Raw genomic sequence first — 25,246 nt, 5'->3', positions numbered from 1 at the left:
GGGATCCCTGTCAGCTTGCGATATGCGCGAGCTGACTTTTTCCCATAGGAATGCATTGACCAACATTGATTGGCCGAATGCCATACAGAGTACAGCATTCGGCCAATCAACGCTGGTTCTGCCGGACGAGGCGGAGTCTAAGATTGGTCCACAGCAGTCTCCATTGTGGTCCGATCTCAGATGTAGCAGAGCTGACTGTGTGCTGAACCCTGCTGCATCTCAGATGTGATGGTGATGGAGACGGTGATGTAGCAGAGGGGGCAGACATGTTGTATTGGTGATGTAGAAGAGGAGACATTCTGTACCGCTTATGTAGCAGAGAGGACGTGCTGAATCGGTGATGTAGCAGAGAGGACGTGCTGTACTGGTGAAGTAGCAGAGAGGACGTGCTGTATTGGTGATGTAGCAGGTGTAGCAGGGTTCAGCACACAGTCAGCTTTGCTACATTTCAGGTGTAGCAGAGCTGTGCGCTCAACACTGCTACATCTGAGATCGGACCACAGTGGAGACTGTTGTGGACCGATCTTAGACTCCGCCCCCTCACAGATGATATATCACTCATATCGCAGGCTGACAGGGATCTCAACAGGTTAGTGGCGTAGTACAGGTACTTGGGCTTGTTAGATGCCCCCAGACATGCTTCCCCTGCTGTCCCAGTTGCATTGCAGAGGTGTTGTCCTCATTTCCTGGGGTGTCATAGTGGACTTGGTGACTCTCCTGAGTCGAAGTGTGGTTCCCCTGAAACGAAGCATTCTCTCCCATAGACTATAATGGGGTGCGATATTCGTTCTAGGGGCTATTCGAAATGAATATCGAATCTCAAATATTTCACTGTTCGCTCATCTCTAATATTTATAACTTTATAGTCCTGCAAATGTATCTGCAAGTTATACTTTTTTTGCTCAAGTCAACCAATAATGTTTTAGCACCAGGAGAATTATTATTATTATTATTATTATTATTGTAACTTATTGAGTTCTTTCTATTTCTAGGGGAGTTCACGGTCACTTCATAGGGAGGCGTCCATGGGCACTTGGTGATGAATGTATCACTGACCTTATGGCTAAATTTGTCGGTATGTAGAATTTGTTCTTTCCACCTCTTATGTAATGATAGAAATCAGCTTTAGCCTGTATGTGGACTGGAAACAGATAAGAGAGTAATATCCAACCCTTCAAATATCCTATTAGGGTTAATAAAACGGTCCCCTTCATAGGACCCTCATCTATAAACCAGACCAGAGAGTGGCTACCAAGTGTGTTTCCCAGCAAGTTCCATTTATTTAAAGGAATCCTATAATTGGATACCCTTTTTTTTCTCCCTAAAATGTAGGAAAGGCCTTAAGAAAGACTATTCTTCTCCTACCTTCAGATGTCTTCTCCGCGCCGCCGTTCAGTAGAAGTCCAGGTTTTCTTCAGTATGCAAATGAGTTTTCTCGCAGCACTGGGGGCGGTTCCCAGCGCTCAAACAGCACAGTCCCCATTGTTGCGAAAGAAATCTGCAGGGACGCCTCCTTCTTCTGGAACACCCTCTCCCAGTGTCTTCTTCCTTCCTGGATTTCAATCTTCTAGGCCTCGGGCCTTGGGCAGAGCTGACTGCACATGCCCGAGCCACAAGGAAATGGCTGCTTACACCAACTTACTGTGTAAGGGGCCACAAGTAAATGGTTGCTTACACCAGCTTACTGTGTAAGCGGCCATTTTCTTGTGGCTCGGACATGTGCAGTCGGCTCTGCCCAAGGCCTTGAAACCCAGGACAGAAGAAGACACAGGGAGAGGGCGTTCCAGAAGAAGATGGAGGCATTGCTGGAGAGTTCTCTTGCAGCATTGGGGACACCCCCAGTGCTGTTTGAGTGCTGGGGACCGGCCCCAGTGCTGTGAGAGAACTCATTTGCATACTGTAGAAAACCGGCATTTCTACCACACGGTAGCGCTGAGGAGACATCTAAAGGTAGGCGAAGAATGGCCTTTCTTAAGGCTATTCCTACGTGTTAGTCAGAAAAAAAGTGTATCCAATTATAGGATCCCTTTTGTGTAATGCCTCATTTGTCCTTCGGAGGCGCTGCAGGCAAGCCGAGCACCTGCTTTTTTGCCCCTGTAGCAGCAAGTTTACTGACTTTGAAGCTTAATTCTAACAGACCGTAAAGAGTTAAGAAGAAGGGGGTGAAGTGCTGATTTTAACTTTGTGAAGCCGGCACCACGGACCAGGCCGGTTCAATGCTGCAGCGAGCTGAATCAGCAAAGAGCAGATATAAGAGCGAGCTTGAAGTGATGAAGTATATATGCAAAAGGCAAAGTGCATTTATATTAGAATGATTGGAGCGCTATTCATTACCATGCTGGTGGCTGATTTATATGGCACTATGTAAAGTCCGCTCCCAGCTCCAGCCATTATTAGTTCTGTAACACTCGTCTTCTATTAATCACTTTATAGAGATCAAATCATCTGAACCCCCATCAGCATCAATTTTACACTTAGGTTCGAAGTTTGAATGCATTAAAACATATGGCAAAGAAGGGAGAGAACAAGAGGGTTTTTGGAAGGTTGACCATCATGACCATTTGTCCTTTAGGCGACTTTTTGTGGTGAGCTAGACTCATTTCAAGGTGGGACAAAAGTCTTTATTTTGGTTGCTATATTTCCACCAACTGGACCACAAATGGCTTGTGCAAATCTGCCCCAAATTGGGGGCATTATGGAAACTTGAGCAAAAAGTTTTCGTTTGGGGGCACTTCAGGGTTTTCTAAGAACCCAATGGGGAAGTTCCCCATTTGGGGCCTGGACACCAATGATGACTCCATTGTTCTGCCAAAGAGCTATAGGTTCTGGTTTTTGGGGACATAAAGTCCTGTTTTTTTCTGCTTCTCGGTCAGGACCTAGTTCATAGCAGAACTTCTTACATGGAACTTCTTGCATCCAAGGCTACATTCACACGACTGTTGTTAATGTTTGTTACTGTCATCTGTTATCAGATGACTGCAACAGACATTAACTGTAACAGAAAGACAAAGTATTCTCTGTCTGTGTTTGTTCCAATTGACTCTAATGTAAATAACATGGCAGACGCTTTCTTCCGCCATATTTTTTTTTTATTTTTACTGATGCTAATGAGCTCTTTGGCAGAACAATGGAGTCATCATTGGTGTCCAGGTCCCAAAGAGCTTTATTCATAGTCCAGTCCCTCCATCCCACACTCTACCCACCTATTTTTGGCATGGACACCGCCTGGTCCCGTAAGGCATAGTAGGGAAGTTCTCCATTGGGTTTGACAAGAGACGTGATGATGTCATCATTGTAACAAATAGCTCATTAACATATAGGAAAAAAAGCTAATATCTCACAACAGAGGCACCAATCAGGAAGCAGAAAGAAGGACTGAACAGACCCACCAAAAGATCCTCTAGCCCGGGCGCTCACAGAACAATGGGACCCAAAGGTCCAGTCCAGGACCTCATTTGGCGGTTACTTTGGAGCCACTTACTTGCCATTAGGGCCAGTTTTTCTTAGGTAAAATAATATGGATTGTAGAGTAACCTGTTACACCTTTTGATGATACATTCTGTATGTAAATGTGGACAACAAAGATTACAGGGAACGTCTCCTCTGGTGGCCAGGAGACCTCAGTCCAACACAGACTTGCATTGTATATGAGGCCATATGTAGTCCAAATGGTCTAGGTGACAGTTTTAGCTGTAGTAGCCATCTGTCCTCAACTTGCTAGGAATGTCTCAAATTTTGTGTAAACATCACAACAAAGATGGCTAACAAAACCCAACTCCAAAATGAACTGACCCACTTTGGATTGGTTTGAGCACAGCCCAATGGGCAGTCAAGGGACTGGGCTTAATAGTCCCTATATGACCAACTAAAAAGTTGGTAAGTGTGCTTTAACTTATATTCACATGGTTGCAGCTTAGTCCCAGTCACTCAAATGGAACCAAGGTGCAGTACCATGCACAACCATAGTGCAAAAGTGGCGCTATTTCAGGAAGCAAAAGTATACCCTTTTCGAAATTTCCTACAACCCTTTTAAAGTAAATACTAAATAGTTCTTAGCTTGGTGAGACACAGCCAATTCTAAGACGTAATGGAAAGTAATGTCATCCTTTCACGTAAGCCTTGTCTGGATACTATAATGTAGAAAATAACTAATACACCATGAAAAAGGGGTAGAATAAAATTGTGGCTTTCTGGGAGCTATCCAAGGCCCATCAGAGCCGGTGTGTGCTAATAACTGGATATACGAGGGACACGTTAGCTGCGGCTCTTAAGTACAGATGCTCGTACCTTTGCTGCATATTGTGTATTATGGCGCACTCTGTTCCATGTTAATCTATCTTCTAACTTTATGAACCCTATGAAATTTTTAAACTTTCTTTGCTTTAATAATGTAGTTGAACGCCCCCATCCATCTGCCCTTATTATGAGGGGATATTAATCTCCTGCCGCAGCTCCAGCTTGCCCTTTCCAGTATTGTGAAAGCATTAAAAATGCCGGAGTCCTGAATATATTAACAAAGCTTCCAGTATAACCGAAAAACAACACAAGGAAAGATCAGAACACGAACGGAACGCCTTGACTTTGGATTTCATAGCTGAACTTCTTACATGGAACTTCTTGCATCTAAGGCTACATTCACAGCACCGTTGTTAATGTCCTATGCTGTCATCTGTTATAGGAGGACAGCAACGGACATTAACTGTAACAGAGAGACGGAGTGTCTGTGTCCATTCCCATTGACTCTAATGTAAATAACATGGCGGACGGATTCTTCTGTAATGTTTCTTTACTTTTATAATGGAAGAAAAGGTCCTGCATGCACGAGGGATGGAAGGAAGCTTCTTTTATGGTTTTTACATTGGGTTGAATGTAGACAGGCACCCTACAGAAAGGGATCCATCTCCACGTGTAATGTAATGTCCATTGGTCTCATCCTAAACTTACAGATGTGCTAAAGTTTAATGTGAATCTGATAACTTGCTGACTGTATACACTGTATGCAGATTCCAGAAGACATACTAGCTGATCAGGTCTGGGTATCAGACCCCCACCACCTCCAGATACTGGGAAAATGGTGCAGCCTCGTCATGAATTATGGCACAGGAAACATAAAGACTGTCATACAATACTCTGGTCTTTATTAGGATTGAGCCAATCTTGACATTTCAGGATTGTTTTTAAAATCCGATTTCCGATCATTTTCCATCTGAACCCGATCCCAATTCCGATCCTAATGCAAGTCAATGGGATTTTTTAATTATCGAGAATTGGATTTTAAAAACGATCCTATTCACTACACAGCGTGGAGTCCAAAAATTGAAAGGCTTCAATTTTTGGACTCCACGCTGTGTAGTGATTAAAAATTCTGCCGGATACTTTAGTCCACCCCCTGCTGTCTGGTTACCTGAACAGAACCGCTGCCGCCTCCCCTCCCGGTGTGTACGCCGCTCCTCGGAGCTCCGGCCTGTTGTTCTCTGTCCATTTCTCTCTTCTCTCATTCAGACGCCGGCAGAGCATCATACGCGTCCCCGCCTCCCTAGTGAATCACTCACGTGTACCCGCCGACACTCTCCTAAGCCACAACAAGCCCCACCTACTCCCAGCATCAGTAACACTAGCCGAGGGGAGGCGGGGGTGCGCAGGGCTCTCTGCCAGCATGTGAATGAGAAACGTGAGGACAGAGAACAATGGTCAGAGCTCCGGCGAGCGGCAGCGGTTCTGTGCAGGTAAGTTACAGTTAAGTTGCAGGTAAAGGTTGAGCGATTGGGATTGGAATTCGATTCCTGATCTTTTTTTAGGCGGGAACGGAACCCAATCGTGATCGTGAAATTTACTCGATCGCCACTCGGGATCCGATCTTTTCCAATCTCCATCGCTCCACCCTAATCTTTATGAATTCCTCCCAATATCTTGACTGATTTCATACTCACTCTATAAGTTGTTCATCTTACTAAGGCTGGGGTCACATCAGTGTTGTGGTCTTCTCCTCTGGCGATTTTGGTTAAATAGAATGGACATCCAATAGACATTGGATGGACTCCATTATACTCTTTCACAAGTTTCAATGGCTTTTTTACGAGTTATCACACTGTAGCAAGTTAAACGATTCCCGTTACTGTTTGCACTACGTCGTATTGCAACATAATCGCTCTATCGTGTTGCACAGGTCTCCATCTTGCCGTAGTTTATATCCGTAATTCTTATTTCCTCATTTATAGTTTAAAATGTAATTTGCAACAATCCGGCTACAAAATAATGCTAAATCATCTGCTCGCTCTCGGCAACATGCGACGACTTCATTATCTTATTATTCTGATCTCCAAATGAGAGGAATAAATAAACTCTCGCTTTCATTCAGGTTGTGTTTACCGCTCCAGATGACGGAAAGTCAACTCCTCGGCCGCGGTGGAAAGACTTTCCATATTCTCCGCAGAAATTATTGGACAAAAAAAGAAATTGCTGAGATTTTGTTAATATTTATTTTGCAGGTGCCAAAGCCGGGGAGGTGGCGTTAATGAATGGTCTAACCGTTAATTTGCATCTTCAGATGGTGAGTCCTTTCTCCCGCCTCGGCCCCGTCTACTTTCCATTGCAGATTCTCCTTATCTCGTATGCATGTTCACACAAGGAACAACATTACTTTCCCTTTCAAGAAATTGTTTTCTTGTAAATCGCGAAGCAGATGTGGAACAAATAATCGTCTCCAGCCATTCTTGGAAGCCGCTGCCTTTTAGATTTTCAATACCCCAGCAAGTTTTTCTCTGATACCGAGGCGTTTAGCATACAATCCGGGTTACTTATAGTTTATACAAAGTCATCCGTTTTGTGCGCTGAACCATACCTCCCAATATTGCAGACCGTAAATCCATAGCTTCCTCTCCGAACAGCTTAGAAAGCAAATCCAATTTAATAATGAGAAAAGAAAGTATGAGGATCTCCTTCCCGTGCTCATCGTCGCCCCCCTCCCCCCCTGTGGAATTAAATTATTTAGCATAAAGTGTCACAATTAGTGAGCGAAGGGGCGACAAGTTCTCGAAGATCTTCTTGGGACTTTCAAAAATGTGAGACTTTATGGCTTTTTTTTTTTCCTGAAATGTGGCTGGGAGGTGGTGGAGCTTTTCAGAAGGGACCGAATGAGGCTAGGAAGTTGCGAGTAGTAGTATCACAGTGGTGAGGTTCTCAACCTCAATCCTCAGACACTCCTCAAGTCCCATAGGAGTCCTGTAGGTCGGCGGTAGTAGTGCTGTGTTCTTGAGGCATGTCATTATACTAAAGCCTCCCTTTACCAAAACCAGCATATCACCCCAGCCCTGCAGATAGATAGGTTACTGTTAGCAGAACCAGCATATCACCCCAGCCCTGCAGATAGATAGGTTACTGTCACCAGACCCAGCATATCACCCCAGTCCTGCAGATAGATAGGTTACTGTCACCAGAACCAGCATATCACCCCAGCCCTGCAGATAGATAGGTTAGTGTCACCAGAACCAGCATATCACCCCAGTCCTGCAGATAGATAGGTTACTGTCACCAGAACCAGCATATCACCCCAGCCCTGCAGATAGATAGGTTACTGTCACCAGAACCAGCATATCACCCCAGCCCTGCAGATAGATAGGTTACTTTCACTAGAACCAGTATATCACCCCAACCCTGCAGATAGATAGGTTACTGTCACCAGAACCAGCATATCACCCCAGTCCTGCAGATAGATAGGTTACTGACACCAGAACCAGCATATCACCCCAGCCCTGCAGATAGATAGGTTAGTTTCATCAGAACCAGCATATCACCCCAGCCCTGCAGATAGATAGGTTACTGTCACCAGAACCAGCATATCACCCCAGCCCTGCAGATAGATAGGTTACTGACACCAGAACCAGCATATCACCCCAGTCCTGCAGATAGATAGGTTACTGTCACCAGAACCAGCATATCACCCCAGCCCTGCAGATAGATAGGTTACTGTCACCAGAACCAGCATATCACCCCAGCCCTGCAGATAGATAGGTTACTGTCACCAGAACCAGCATATCACCCCAGCCCTGCAGATAGATAGGTTACTGACACCAGAACCAGCATATCACCCCAGCCCTGCAGATAGATAGGTTAGTGTCACCAGAACCAGCATATTACTCCAGTTATCTATCTTCAGGGCTAAGGTGATATTCTGGTTCTGGTGACACACTCCCTTTAGGAAAGAAAACATGTCTGTACATGATCGGATCCAAATAAGGGTCAAAATCAGACTTGTAGGGTCACAGAGATAGAAGTTGCAAAAGGGTCTAGGTGCAAATAGCACTAAATGCTTTTACCAGAGCAGAGGAGAAGTTCAGGCAAGATGGCCGGGATACATTGGCTTTAATATTTCCATTGATATTCTGCAGAGTATACGACATATGAATGGTTAAGGGGACTTGTATAAAGTGCAAAATAACCTGCTAGAAATCTTCCGAGTGTTTCCTGGACGCATTGCTATGGCTGCAGGATACGGGCTCTCGTATATCTCTGCTTTCAGCTCTTTCCTCTTATGTTTTACAGTTATCCTTTTACAAACCAACAAAAGCGCGGCACAAGATCCTCCTGGAAGCGAAAGCCTTTCCTTCGGACCACGTAAGGAGCGTCTTGTACTAATTAGCTCTTATTATTACAGACCATTAGGATACATTTGCCCCGGTGATAATCATCTTTCTATAACTAATCCCCCTACCAGGATTCTATAGGGCTCGGTTTATTCCAGCACAGATTACATGACAGAATTGGATTTGCTCATTGATTTCTGGCTGTTCCTTACAGCTATTGGTCGCACCTGAGACCCGCACCGCTCATACATCGCTGTCAATTCCTCTTGATGTTTTCAATGCACAATGTAAAATCAATACCGAGCATGAAGGTTCAGAATGCCATGTATTTATATGGGAACGAACAATTGCCGGGCCCCAGGTCAAAGCTCTCCTAGATCCTTCTATAGGGGGCCTATGCTATACTGGGATTCCTGTCTCAGATCTAAAATTGGTTACTTTTCTATGTACCTTTGCATATAAAATACAGAAATATTACATTTTGAGCACACACAATCCACTGACCCTTCCTGTTTTCTGCAGTTCATATTTGAGCTTTGCTGTGTAGACTGGGGCAGAATCAGCAGAGGTTTCTTGTACATACAGAGCTCAGAGAGCTATGGGAGCCATGGTAGGGCTCAGACCCATGGGAGCCATGGTAGGGCTTTACTCTGGGCTTTGCTGTGTAGACTGGGGCAGAATCAGCAGAGGTTTCTTGTACATACAGAGCTCAGAGAGCTATGGGAGCCATGGTAGGGCTCAGAGCCATGGGAGCCATGGTAGGGCTTTACTCTGGGCTTTGCTGTGTAGACTGGGGCAGAATCAGCAGAGGTTTCTTGTACATACAGAGCTCAGAGAGCTATGGGGGCCATGGTAGGGCTCAGAGCCATGGGAGCCATGGTAGGGCTTTACTCTGGGGACAGCGGTCATCTGATCAGGCAAGGGCAGGAGCTGCTTGGTCCTAGAGAACCCGGCTCAGCTCTGCAGTGTAGACTGGGAGGTCCCATTCCTTCTGTAATTGGGGCTAATGTATCAGATCCAGCTACAGAGGAAATCAGCAAAAGGAAAAATGGCCAGGTTAAGAAGTAGTTAAACAAGGGATATGTTGTGTGTTGATTCTATCCATTGCAACAGTCTCTGTTCACAGCTAATTTTTGTTACAGTGTATGAGTTTAGAAGCTTTGGCTGCAGTTGCGCCAATCTCTTCCCTGTAGAATGATAATATTGATTGCAGTGTAGATGTTGCACCAATACTGTAATTATAGAAGCTCAGCTTTAGCTGCTGTATGTTGCACCCAGTGGCGTAACTAGGAATGGCGGGGCCCCGTGGTGAACTTTTGACATGGGCCCCCCCCCCCATCCCAACTGACGCCGAAGACCTCGACCGACCCCCTCCTCCTCACTCTATTATGTCCCTTACTTGCCCCTGCACACAGTATTAACCCCAATAGTGTCCCCTTCACACACAGTATTAACCCCAATAGTGTCCCCTGCACACACAGTATTAACCCCAATAGTGTCCCCTGCACACACAGTATTAACCCCAATAGTGTCCCCTGCACACACAGTATTAACCCCAATAGTGTCCCCTGCACACACAGTATTAACCCCAATAGTGTCCCCTGCACACACAGTATTAACCCCAATAGTGTCCCTTGCACACAGTATTAACCCCAATAGTGTCCCTTGCACACAGTATTAACCCCAATAGTGTCCCTTGCACACAGTATTAACCCCAATAGTGGCCCCTGCACACACAGTATTAACCCCAATAGTGTCCCCTGTACACAGTATTACGTTCCTCTGTGGACACCCATAAACAATTATTATACTCTGGGGTCTTTTCAGACCCCAGAGTATAATAATCGGAGACCCGGGAAATAAAAACATAAAAAAAAACAAAAAAACACTGTTGCTTCTTACCTGTTCCCCGGCTCCTGTGCTGTGCTGTCCTCCTCTCGCGTCCTTCGTTAATGACGTCGGACGTCACATGACCCGGGAAGCATGCCGGGTTCATGTGACGTCAGAGACGTCAGACAGCAGTAGGACGGAGGCCTGGCAGGATCGCAGAGAGGTAAGTAACAGTTTTTTATGTTCCCTTACCTCTCCGGTCCGCCGATCATTATACTCGGGGGTCTGCAAAGACCCCTGAGTATAATGATAGCCCTTGTGGGGCCCGCGGTGTCACTTGCCGATCCCGGCCCAGCCAGGATCGGCAAGTGAATAGGGCCCGTAACTGCCTATTGAAAAAAAACCGCAGCGGTAGCGGCTGTCACCGGGCCCCCTAATGGCCCGGGCCCTGTGGCAGCTGCTACTGCTGCTACCACGGTAGTTACGCCACTGGTTGCACCCCATATAATCGTATCATGTGATGGTTTTATATAGAGGATTGTGTCTTGCAGTACGCTGTTGAATCCCAAATTCGCTTCCACGGCCTTGACGTAGAGACCAGTATGCTGCTCGTCCATCCCCGCCAGGTTTGTGTTACTTTTATTTCTGTTTCTGTTCTGCGACTTTAATCTTTTCTTTATCCTTTATGGTTTTTGTAGCGTTTGATATTCCGGCTCTGGATGAGCGTCGTACACAGACACAAGTCCCCTGAGGATTAAAGATGGAGGCCATGATTATTATGTAGGGCTCCGAGATAATTGCACTCCAGGGAGATGGCGTCGTCGCAGGGGGAGAGCAGCGCTTTGTGTTTTATTATATTGCATCTCAATGCCTTGTAATTAGCCAAGATGTGATATAAAGATGGCGACAAAGGTCAAGGTGTCATTGAGTGCAGCCTCTTACTGCATTAGTGCAATGCTTCATATACAAAAGACCTTTATGATATCGGTGCTTCCATCTCGGAGAGTCGCGCCCCTCACTGTGAAGGTCCTGCCGGGAATACAATTATGTAGTCTATAGAGGGTAAACACTATCTATATCTTTATAGAGGCCGATGCTCTGTTTTACTGATCCAGAACTCCATATCTCCTAATTAGATAATTTTGTGTGTCGGAAGTCACCACTAGGGGGAGCTTAGGAGCTTATTGCATACTATACTAGATCACATTGAGATCAATGTACAAGTGATATACCATAAGCTCTTAAAGGGCTTGTTTTGGACACTATCCACAGGAAAGGGGATAAGGGCCCAATTGTTGGAGGCCCGGGAATTGAGATTACATTGCTGGCACCTCCATAGCAGTGAATGGAGTTCCAGTCTTATAAGAGCACTGGTGCACCATTCACAGGGAAGCTTTAGGGGGACTTTTGTCCCCCGTCCTCCTGATCATTTAGGGAACCTGACGCCTGGGCCCCAGCAATCGGACCCTTATCCCCTTTCCTCTAGATAGTGTCCATAAAGACACAACCCCTTTAAGATCCCTCTAGTGTCTGAGCAGAATTTTATTATTCCACCTTATGGGGATTTGAGTATCGGAAGAAGAGATCATTGATCCTTATAAGGATATTAATAAATTAACCACTTGCTGACTGCCAGTTGACTATAAACATCCAGATGGTTAGCAGTTAGCTTAGGACGAAGTGAATGGTAATGTCCAGTGGTCAGTTTATTCATACATTTCCAGGAGGAGCAACGGAGGAATTGCAAATTTAAGACAATACAAGTATTTCCCAAAGCAGACGCCTCAGTAGAGGTGACAGACCGGGCTCTTATATACATATATAGGAGATGGTTCTCCGATGGCGGGCTCTTTTGGAAGAACATTTTTCCGATAAAAAGTAACAATTTCTCAACGCCGTCATCATTAACATTTGAGAAGGTTACAATATACTCACCAGAACATACGGCGAGATCCGTGCCATTTTACGCCGCCACATTTCTTTAAAGGCTATGTTCCGTAAACCTTTAACGATTGCATTAAAGGGGTATAAATAACCGTATACCGACCGGCTAATTAGTCTCCCGGCACATAAACATTTTACTCCGGCTCCGCTTACCGAAGATTTACTAGTTCTAAGCCCATGAAACCCTGCAGTGTGAGTCAGGTGCAGAGCTGCAGACAAAATAAGTTGATAGTTTCAAGAAACCAAGGCAAAACGCTTCAGTACTCGGCTAATTCTCCGGAGTGGCGCCTATCGGTCAGCTCATGAATTATGCATGAGCGTGGTTTGGTCTAAAGCTCCCCTCCCCCTCATTAAATTGGTCTGTAGAGAGGACCAGTGGTCAGGAAAGCTGCAAGACGAAGCCTCCAGACTCTTTTCAAGTCATGGAGATTAAAGTGTGCACAGCCCCTTCAGTTACATTTTATCCATGGAAGTCATGGGCTTGTTACTTAAAGGGAAAGTAAGAATTAGATCTAAAAGGAATACATGCTCTAGAGCTACCTCTGCCCGGTGTATTGATCTATCTGTTATTTATGCACACTGCTTTGTTAGAAAGTTATTGATATTGAAAGTTGTGTGTTTTGACTACCATTGGAAACTATGGCTGGGGGCGCTGTTGCATTGGTGTCTGTTGGCTGGGAGCTGTGGTGAGAAGTGGTACTGCAGTGTGTTTTCCAATAACTACTTCCTGTTAGTGTTATCAAAGAGCAAACAACTCACAGCCTATGCTAAGGAAAATCTATCAGAGATCAGACAAAATATTGACCATTTATTTATAACTGAGCAGAAGACTGCGGATTGTGTCAGGGGCGACCTCCGCCTTCACCCCAGACAAAACTGGCCTGACAATATTCTCTAGCAATTTTGAAGTTATCATGGCAACAGTGCTAGAAAGATCTAAGATGGATTATAATTAATATCTATTAGTGTCCATTTTATAACATTGAGATTCCAGAGCAAAGGAGTAAAATGTGTTGTCATGGCAGTAACAGCATAGAGGGGTTTATTATTAGTCATGTAATAGAAAGAAATCAATGGATCTACTATTATAATCTACTATCTATCTATTAATCTATCTATCTATCTATCTATCTATCTATCTATCTATCTATCTATCTATCTATCCATCCGAGATGAGTGAACTGACTTGTCACAAACTGTATTCGATTTGAATATTCCAAATTGTTAATGAAACCAAATTAATGCCAATTTGTCTCGGACAAACTAAACTAGCTGCCACCACTATGTATTATAGATAGGTTCCTAGGAGCCCTGACAGTGTCATACACTATGTTTTATAGATAGGTTCCTAGGAGCCCTGACAGTGTCATACACTATGTATTATAGATAGGTTCCTAGGAGTCCTGACAGTGTCATACACTATGTTTTATAGATAGGTTCCTAGGAGCCCTGACAGTGTCATACACTATGTATTATAGATAGGTTCCTAGGAGCCCTGACAGTGTCATACACTATGTTTTATAGATAGGTTCCTAGGTGCCCTGACAGTGTCACACACTATGTATTATAGATAGGTTCCTAGGAGCCCTGACAGTGTCACACACTATGTTTTATAGATAGGTTCCTAGGAGCCCTGACAGTGTCACACACTATGTATTATAGATAGGTTCCTAGGAGCCCTGACAGTGTCATACACTATGTATTATAGATAGGTTCCTAGGAGCCCTGACAGTGTCATACACTATGTATTATAGATAGGTTCCTAGGAGCCCTGACAGTGTCATACACTATGTTTTATAGATAGGTTCCCAGGAGCCCTGACAGTGTCATACACTATGTTTTATAGATAGGTTCCTAGGAGCCCTGACAGTGTCATACACTATGTTTTATAGATAGGTTCCTAGGAGCCCTGACAGTGTCATACACTATGTTTTATAGATAGGTTCCTAGGTGCCCTGACAGTGTCACACACTATGTATTATAGATAGGTTCCTAGGAGCCCTGACAGTGTCACACACTATGTATTATAGATAGGTTCCTAGGAGCCCTGACAGTGTCACACACTATGTATTATAGATAGGTTCCTAGGAGCCCTGACAGTGTCATACACTATGTATTATAGATAGGTTCCTAGGAGCCCTGACAGTGTCATACACTATGTTTTAAGCCAATTTAAGGTGTGGTTCATACCAAACTTGTTCATCTTGAGATGTTCGGTCATCTCTACTACCTTTTATCTATTCTTATCTTATATTTTATAACTCTTTCTTTCTTATTATTATTTTTGTTATAATTTTTTCTTATTTAGTTGTCTTTTTTACACTTAGGGTGAAGAAACTCTGCGGACTGAGGATATTCTGTCAGTGATAGAAAGGGAGGGAGATTCTATAGCCGTCATATTATTCAGCGGAGTGCAGTATTATACCGGACAATTATTTGACATCCCCAAAATAACAGAAGCCGGGCACAGGATGGTAAGTGCTGTATCCATGTGTCAGGGAGCTGGCACTGAAGCTGTACTCTAATAACATGCGCTGGCCCAGTCTGTCGGCTTCCATGGACATTTTTTTTTTTTAGTCAGCAGGTAGATCCCTGCGGTGCTGACAGCGGCTTTTGTCAGCTCATCATCCTGCACGAGACGGTGTCTCTACAAAATTCTGACTCTCATTTCTTATGATTGGCCTTTGGTGACTCGACCTTACTGCCCCGGAGCCAAAGATAACTCCACTGCATTGACCTGGATTGGGGAAAAGTTTAAGGAGCATAAAGATACATGTGCAGATGTAGCAGAGCTGAGTGTGTCATTGTACATCTTCTATCTAGTGGCTTGTCACTACTTGTGCAGCCGATTTAATTGCAAAATTACACAAAAAGCAGATGATGTGTAAAGACAGCACTGCTACATCTGTAGACGGAGACTTTCCTTCCTGACCCGACACATTTAAGATTACTTAGGACACAAAACTAATCTATTGCAACTGGAGTAGATTCCTATTTTTGGTGCATATGTTGCACGAGAGATCCGGCAACACCACCTACCCCCCATGTTCTGTTGTAGACCACCTTGTCCCTCACCTACACTGACCCTATCAAGGACAGGGCAACCGAGTAACCAGTTGCATGGTTTTAAAGGCAGGTCCTAAGAAATCACACACAGGATTGTCACCAGCAGCAATGTTATTTATGAGGACTGTAGGGTGGCATTAGCTTTGGTTACAAGAGGACAATGCTATATATGTGTGCTGTATGCCAGTATTGGTTATATATGTACATTATGTCACTGCTATATATATGTACTGGATGGTGGCATTAGCTTTGGGTACAAGAGGAACATGCTAGTTTTGTGTACTGTATGATAGTATTAGTTATATATGTACATTGTGTCAGTGCTATATATATATGTACTGTATGGTGGCACTAGATTTAGGGTATGACCATGACATTTAATGTATGTGTACTATATGGTGGCAATGTTATTAGTATGTACTATATAGAGGCACTAATAATATGTGCAGTATGGTTAGGTTATTTATAATGAATGATGGTATTAGTTATACAGTATGTACAGTTCAGCAGTGATATGGATGTGTACTATATGGTGGCATTAGTTATACAGTATCTACAGTTCAGCAGTGATATGGATGTGTACTATATGGTGGTATTAGTTATACAGTATGTACAGTTCAGCAGTGATATGGATGTGTACTATATGGTGGCATTAGTTATACAGTATGTACAGTTCAGCAGTGATATGGATGTGTACTATATGGTGGCATTAGTTATACAGTATCTACAGTTCAGCAGTGATATGGATGTGTACTATATGGTGGCATTAGTTATACAGTATGTACAGTTCAGCAGTGATATGGATGTGTACTATATGGTGGCATTAGTTATACAGTATGTACAGTTCAGCAGTGATATGGATGTGTACTATATGGTGGCATTAGTTATACAGTATGTACAGTTCAGCAGTGATATGGATGTGTACTATATGGTGGCATTAGTTATACAGTATCTACAGTTCAGCAGTGATATGGATGTGTACTATATGGTGGTATTAGTTATACAGTATGTACAGTTCAGCAGTGATATGGATGTGTACTATATGGTGGCATTAGTTATACAGTATGTACAGTTCAGCAGTGATATGGATGTGTACTATATGGTGGCATTAGTTATACAGTATGTACAGTTCAGCAGTGATATGGATGTGTACTATATGGTGGCATTAGTTATACAGTATCTACAGTTCAGCAGTGATATGGATGTGTACTATATGGTGGTATTAGTTATACAGTATGTACAGTTCAGCAGTGATATGGATGTGTACTATATGGTGGCATTAGTTATACAGTATGTACAGTTCAGCAGTGATATGGATGTGTACTATATGGTGGCATTAGTTATACAGTATCTACAGTTCAGCAGTGATATGGATGTGTACTATATGGTGGCATTAGTTATACAGTATGTACAGTTCAGCAGTGATATGGATGTGTACTATATGGTGGCATTAGTTATACAGTATGTACAGTTCAGCAGTGATATGGATGTGTACTATATGGTGGCATTAGTTATACAGTATCTACAGTTCAGCAGTGATATGGATGTGTACTATATGGTGGCATTAGTTATACAGTATGTACAGTTCAGCAGTGATATGGATGTGTACTATATGGTGGCATTAGTTATACAGTATGTACAGTTCAGCAGTGATATGGATGTGTACTATATGGTGGCATTAGTTATACAGTATGTACAGTTCAGCAGTGATATGGATGTGTACTATATGGTGGCATTAGTTATACAGTATGTACAGTTCAGCAGTGATATGGATGTGTACTATATGGTGGCATTAGTTATACAGTATGTACAGTTCAGCAGTGATATGAATGTGTACTATATGGTGGCATTAGTTATACAGTATGTACAGTTCAGCAGTGATATGAATGTGTACTATATGGTGGCATTAGTTATACAGTATGTACAGTTCAGCAGTGATATAGATGTGTACTATATGGTGGCATTAGTTATACAGTATGTACAGTTCAGCAGTGATATGGATGTGTACTATATGGTGGCATTAGTTATACGGTATCTACAGTTCAGCAGTGATATGGATGTGTACTATATGGTGGCATTAGTTATACGGTATCTACAGTTCAGCAGTGATATGGATGTGTACTATATGGTGGCATTAGTTATACGGTATGTACAGTTCATCAGTGATATGGATGTGTACTATATGGTGGCATTAGTTATACAGTATGTACAGTTCAGCAGTGATATGGATGTGTACTATATGGTGGCATTAGTTATACAGTATGTACAGTTCAGCAGTGATATGGATGTGTACTATATGGTGGCATTAGTTATACAGTATGTACAGTTCAGCAGTGATATGGATGTGTACTATATGGTGGCATTAGTTATACAGTATGTACAGTTCAGCAGTGATATGGATGTGTACTATATGGTGGCATTAGTTATACAGTATGTACAGTTCAGCAGTGATATGGATGTGTACTATATGGTGGCATTAGTTATACAGTACGTACAGTTCATCAGTGATATGGATGTGTACTATATGGTGGCATTAGTTATACAGTATGTACAGTGTGTGTACTATTATATGGTGGTATTATTACTATAGTACATACAGTGTGTGTACTATTATATGGTGGTATTATTACTATAGTACATACAGTGTGTGTACTATTATATGGTGGTATTATTACTATAGTATATACAGTGTGTGTACTATTATATGGTAGTATTACTTTTGTGTTCAGAATGACAACATTAGTTATACAGAATGTACTGTATGTTGGCAATATTGTTATGTAAATTGTAACAATGTTATGTTTGTGTACTGTACGGTGGCAATAGTTATATTTTAGCAATGTCATAAATGTGTACTGTATGGCGCTATTAGTTTGTTGTACATTATGACAGTATAATCCCTGTGCTCTGTATATATTCACCTTATAGTGAGGACTCTAAGCATGTACTTGTATACTGTGTATGTGTAAATGTTCCTGCACCAGTGAACCCCTCCCCCTTGTCACAATGCTGGCTATGGCTCTGCACTAGATAATCGTTTAGATTGCAATTCCCTAAACTTCCAGTTAAAGTGCCTGCACAGGCGGAGTGTCACTTTAATCGCCCAAGTTTAGGTCTTATGTGATACTTCTTTAATGTGTTATAAAATGTATTTATTCCCCTTTGCGAGGAATGAATTGCGTTTATTGCCGGGGCGGACGAGGCTGCAGCTGGGCCATATCAATGGATTAAAGTCACGCTACATATTCTTACAAACTCTCTACACGATCTGAGCGATTAGCGGATTATCGGGGAGGATTTTACAAGGTTAATTACAAATAGGCTTTAAGAGTCATCCTCCTGTAGACAAGATAAGACGCCGCTCGCCTCGTACATGGAACGCTGCCTGGTCTCGCTGCATCGGAAAACCACTAGAAAGTGTTTAATGGAGAACATGGATCTGTATTGTATGAGGCTGGAGTCGCACATGAGATGGCGGTGTAATTCTACCTACAGTATGCTTTACTGCTATGACAGGGGCTATAGCAAAATAGTTCTCATAAAGGACCCCTCAGTGCAGAATGGGGAACAGCTCTGGTGCACCAATCCTGTCCATGGTCGCCATTGCGCAATTGTTATCAGTTGGTCACTAGGGCTTAGAAGAGTCGGGCCCATGGCATATAGTTGAGAGATGGGTTTGAGACTGGGGTCAGATATTGCAGACCCCTCCTGAATCCTTACCATGGAAATTGGGCTGGGTTCACCCCAGCGTTGGCTCTCCGTTTGAGGATTCCATTACCCTCTCCGCCTTAGTGGAAACCAAGTGGACCCCATTGTAGTCTATGGGGTTTGCAGGTTTTTTAAGGTAACCATTTTTTATGCGTTTCGGAAACCCGAATGCTGATATGAGCATAGCCTTATGTGTTTTTAGAGGTGCATGTGCAGGAATTGCCAGTCTTGCATTGAATAGGTTGCAAGTTGCACACAAAAAAACCACCAAACAGGTCGCTTTATACCGTATTTTTTCCCTCGCAGCTTGTCTCGTCCATTGTTCTGCTGCTGCACATTGCAGTATTTTAGCTGTGGGTCGACGTACTGTCTGCTAATATGCACCGTGTGACCATAGTCTAAAAAAGAGTTGACTCAGGGGCATATATGAGCGGTAAGCACTGGCCATATTGTGCACCATCGCCCACCAATGCATCAGCGGACTACTCAGTGGTCCCGTGCACAATATAGCCATTGCTAAAGACCAAATAAGGGCCAAAGGTGGAGATAAAAGAATAAATAGACAGCCGATACCCTCCCCCATACTCCCACACAGACCTTACGACCCGGTAATTACAAGGACGACGCAAACCGCGTGGTCTGTGCCTACAGTAATGTGTACATGTGTGTATTCCCGCCCAACATGGGTCGGGGCACCCTTGTGGTTACTATTTATTGTTTTATTGCTATCTGCAGCCCTCATTTGTAATGCATTTGACTCTTTACTATCCCGTTTGCTTATCGGTACTTGCAGAAAAACATGGTGCAGGAATTCCACGCAGAAACCCTGCAGCCTGTTGTCACCGTGTTGGCCGTGACTCATATACCATAAATGATATTTCAGGGTGAAGCCGGATCTCGTCTGAGCTTTATCCACTTCTCCTCTTGCAGAATAAACCTGGTGATGAAGATTTGTGCAGGTCCTTCAGTTACAGAACTTCTCATTACTGCTAGTGCACTTTATCAAGCCCTCCGGGGGGGACAGGGGTCTGGGTATTAACTACAAGGCTCCTGACATTTTACACAGTGGAAGTTCTGGAAACCTTGGAATTATCATAAATGGCAGACATTCAAGTTGTTTGCCTTATTTTGCAAGTCTATATTTCATTCTGAGGAGAGATCTTGATGCTAATGTGTAAGGAGAAGGTTCATTTCTCTGCTGCTCTGGATTTAAGCTGAAATGAGTCCGAGCGCCCGGGGCTACGAAACCTGGATGGTGGGCGCCCTATGGACAGAGTGACGAAATGAGTGAGGGGGGGGCGGGGGGGGCCTTGTACGTGTTATAAATGCACAGAGAGCAGCTGATACATATATGTCCTTCCTTACTATTCCCACTGATACATCTATGGTGGACGTAGTTGTCACAGCCCATAAGCCAAGGGGGCCACGTGTCGCCCTCACCACACTGGGGCTGGATAAACTTCTTTAATCTCCTTTAATGGCCAGCAGTCTGTGTATCTTACATCTATTCCTCCTGCCCTCTGGTTCACTGGAGTGATTTATGACACACAGCCTTCCACTGTCAGAAAGGGGAAAATTAACTGTTTAATGCCAAAGGTGGCATTTGGTTGGCAGCATTTAGTCAAGGTGGGATTCTATGGGGGGAGACTGTGCGGGGGTATGATTAATAATAGAATAATAGGAAGCTTGTGTGCACAGGCATGTTGTGAACAAGTCTTCATGGTGGTCTGGGCCCAGATATAGAAGGAAAGGGGAATGTAAATGCTGCTAAAACGTACAGATAGATCATGTTTTAAATATGTGTGTCTATATGTGGCCACCTAGTGGTTGTGATGTGCATTGCAGCCTGGTGAACATTGTGCAACTATGTTGCGATGATGTTTGGAATTTGTTTCGCAAGAAATTGATGTTTTTGAAACAATTTGTCAGAAGGTAAAGGTGGACACATCTGTATCAGTCACACCCCGGCCCTTGTGTCACATAGGGGCACCAGGTGGTTGGGGACCCTCATATTTTGCATTAAGGATCTTAAAGTAACCTCTGCATTGCAAGTATCAGTCCATGCCATGTCATTGTATCAGACGTCATAGGATTATATTGTTATATTGTTACACCCTGATGTAGCAGAGCTCAGTTTATCAAAGTCCCGGAATTTACAACGATCTGTATTTTTTACAAGGGACTGCAAGAAACATTGTTGAACTACAGCATCTTAAACACACCTTCAGCTCTGCTACATCTCTGGTTATAAGGTGCAAAGCTATAGGGGGTGCAGAAACTGCAATAAGACATCTAGTAACCCCTGCATATGGATGCAGCAGTTGTAATAGGCTTATACAAGTGGGGGCCCCCAGATGTTACATAGGGGCCCGGGTGCTTCATGTATGACCCCACCCCCTCTTATTTAAATTCCGCCTCTTATAATATCAGCAATGGTAGTTCCAATGCTAAGGGAATATTTGGAAGATATTGTATAATGATGTTCTGTATTATAGTCTATAGATATTCTATTATAACCTGCTAGAACCAAAGTAAGTTCCATCTAATAATTTGGATATTCCAATAATCCAGAACCTTGAACAGAGATAAGGAATTATGAGAGAGACCATCCAATCACTCTATGTGTCTGATAATCCGGCACCTGCCACCCCATAATGCTGGATTAAAGGAATGTTCTTGTAATAATGTAACACAATGCTGTAGATAGAAATATTTGCCAATATCATGCGATCACCCCAATCATCTGCTGCTGGATACACTGCATCAATCTAGCATTAGGCACTCAGGACATATGAATCAGCAATTAAGAGGACTATGCAACAATTTATCATTATTTCCGAGGTTTCTGAACGTCACTATCTCTAAATGATTATACTTTGTCTGATATATTAATTCACTGCTACGTAAAATGTCTCTGAAAAGAACAGTATGTTTGGACCTTAAGAAGTGACTCATTATTCTGCATTTAAAACTTGTAATCTGTCTTCAAGTCTTCTGGATGGGGAGAAATAACCTGGAAGCATGCTGCCATCTAGTGGCCACAGTGTAAACTGCATGTTTCAAGGCATTTAATGGCAGCTAGTGTTAATGGTCCAAATACTGTATATATTATATATGATATGAAATGAGAGTATTAAGTATTCCTTTGTAAGAGCAGAGTGTCGTGAGATTCATCACCAAAAGTAGCAGGTGCTATGAAGTCAAATTAGTCAGAGAGATATCACATGTAAGGTGCAAATAATATGGATGATATATAGGAAACTGTAAAAAAAAATGTGTCCAAATGTAACATTTACTATAGAGAACCATGTACCTATAGTGTGTGTATTATCCCTATACTGTGACATCACTGTGTGTATTATCCTGTACTGTGACATCACTGTGTGTATTATCCTGTACTGTGACATCACTGTGTGTATTATCCCTATACTGTGACATCACTGTGTGTATTATCCTGTACTGTGACATCACTGTGTGTATTATCCTGTACTGTGACATCACTGTGTGTATTATCCTGTACTGTGACATCACTGTGTGTATTATCCTGTACTGTGACATCACTGTGTGTATTATCCTGTACTGTGACATCACTGTGTGTATTATCCTGTACTGTGGCATCACTGTGTGTATTATCCTGTACTGTGACATCACTGTGTGTACTATCTCTGTACTGTGACATCACTGTGTGTATTATCTCTGTACTGTGACATCACTGTGTGTATTATCCTGTACTGTGACATCACTGTGTGTATTATCTCTGTACTGTGACATCACTGTGTGTATTATCTCTGTACTGTGACATCACTGTGTGTATTATCCTGTACTGTGACATCACTGTGTGTATTATCCTGTACTGTGACATCACTGTGTGTATTATCCTGTACTGTGACATCACTGTGTGTATTATCCTGTACTGTGACATCACTGTGTGTATTATCCTGTACTGTGACATCACTGTGTGTATTATCCTGTACTGTGACATCACTGTGTGTATTATCTCTGTACTGTGACATCACTGTGTGTATTATCTCTGTACTGTGACATCACTGTGTGTATTATCCTGTACTGTGACATCACTGTGTGTATTATCTCTGTACTGTGACATCACTGTGTGTATTATCTCTGTACTGTGACATCACTGTGTGTATTATCCTGTACTGTGACATCACTCTGTGTATTATCCTGTACTGTGACATCACTGTGTGTATTATCTCTGTACTGTGACATCACTGTGTGTATTATCTCTGTACTGTGACATCACTGTGTGTATTATCTCTGTACTGTGACATCACTCTGTGTATTATCCTGTACTATGACATCACTGTGTGTATTATTCTGTACTGTGACATCACTGTGTGTATTATCCCTGTACTGTGACATCACTGTGTGTATTATCCCTATACTATGACATCACTGTGTGTATTATCCTGTACTGTGACATCACTGTGTGTATTATCCTGTACTGTGACATCACTGTGTGTATTATCCTGTACTGTGACATCACTGTGTGTATTATCCCTATACTGTGACATCACTGTGTGTATTATCCTGTACTGTGACATCACTGTGTGTATTATCCTGTACTGTGACATCACTGTGTGTATTATCTCTGTACTGTGACATCACTGTGTGTATTATCTCTGTACTGTGACATCACTGTGTGTATTATCCTGTACTGTGACATCACTGTGTGTATTATCTCTGTACTGTGACATCACTGTGTGTATTATCTCTGTACTGTGACATCACTGTGTGTATTATCCTGTACTGTGACATCACTGTGTGTATTATCCTGTACTGTGACATCACTCTGTGTATTATCCTGTACTGTGACATCACTGTGTGTATTATCTCTGTACTGTGACATCACTGTGTGTATTATCTCTGTACTGTGACATCACTGTGTGTATTATCCTGTACTGTGACATCACTCTGTGTATTATCTCTGTACTGTGACATCACTGTGTGTATTATCTCTGTACTGTGACATCACTCTGTGTATTATCCTGTACTGTGACATCACTGTGTGTATTATCCCTGTACTGTGACATCACTGTGTGTATTATCTCTGTACTGTGACATCACTGTGTGTATTATCCTGTACTGTGACATCACTGTGTGTATTATCTCTGTACTGTGACATCACTGTGTGTATTATCCCTGTACTGTGACATCACTGTGTGTATTATCCTGTACTGTGACATCACTGTGTGTATTATCCTGTACTGTGACATCACTGTGTGTATTATCCCTGTACTGTGACATCACTGTGTGTATTATCCTGTACTGTGACATCACTGTGTGTATTATCCTGTACTGTGACATCACTGTGTGTATTATCCTGTACTGTGACATCACTGTGTGTATTATCTCTGTACTGTGACATCACTGTGTGTATTATCTCTGTACTGTGACATCACTGTGTGTATTATCTCTGTACTGTGACATCACTGGGTGTATTATCCTGTACTGTGACATCACTGTGTGTATTATCCTGTACTGTGACATCACTGTGTGTATTATCTCTGTACTGTGACATCACTGTGTGTATGATCCTGTACTGTGACATCACTGTGTGTATTATCTCTGTACTGTGACATCACTGTGTGTATTATCCTGTACTGTGACATCACTGTGTGTATTATCCTGTACTGTGACATCACTCTGTGTATTATCCTGTACTGTGACATCACTGTGTGTATTATCTCTGTACTGTGACATCACTGTATTATCTCTGTACTGTGACATCACTGTGTGTATTATCTCTGTACTGTGACATCACTGTGTGTATTATCCCTGTACTGTGACATCACTGTGTGTATTATCCTGTACTGTGGCATCACTGTGTGTATTATCCTGTACTGTGACATCACTGTGTGTATTATCTCTGTACTGTGACATCACTGTGTGTATTATCCCTGTACTGTGACATCACTGTGTGTATTATCCTGTACTGTGACATCACTGTGTGTATTATCCTGTACTGTGACATCACTGTGTGTATTATCCCTGTACTGTGACATCACTGTGTGTATTATCCTGTACTGTGACATCACTGTGTGTATTATCCTGTACTGTGACATCACTGTGTGTATTATCCTGTACTGTGACATCAC

The 25,246-nt window shown here is 42.8% G+C and overlaps 1 protein-coding gene across 1 annotated transcript in view; it reads left to right on the top strand.

Annotated features, from left to right (window-relative positions):
- KYNU (kynureninase) overlaps window positions 1-25,246 on the top strand; it is a 79,810-nt gene that overhangs the window by 32,701 nt on the left and 21,863 nt on the right. The window contains exons 5-9 of the mRNA XM_075285472.1: window positions 993-1,075; window positions 6,489-6,550; window positions 8,542-8,613; window positions 10,964-11,038; window positions 14,684-14,830. Of these exons, the coding sequence (XP_075141573.1) occupies window positions 993-1,075; window positions 6,489-6,550; window positions 8,542-8,613; window positions 10,964-11,038; window positions 14,684-14,830 (439 nt within the window). The remainder of the gene's footprint in view (window positions 1-992; window positions 1,076-6,488; window positions 6,551-8,541; window positions 8,614-10,963; window positions 11,039-14,683; window positions 14,831-25,246) is intronic.

Source organism: Leptodactylus fuscus, chromosome 8 (assembly GCF_031893055.1).
Source record: "Leptodactylus fuscus isolate aLepFus1 chromosome 8, aLepFus1.hap2, whole genome shotgun sequence".
Taxonomy (NCBI): domain Eukaryota; kingdom Metazoa; phylum Chordata; class Amphibia; order Anura; family Leptodactylidae; genus Leptodactylus; species Leptodactylus fuscus.
This window is presented reverse-complemented; position numbering and strand designations above follow the sequence as displayed.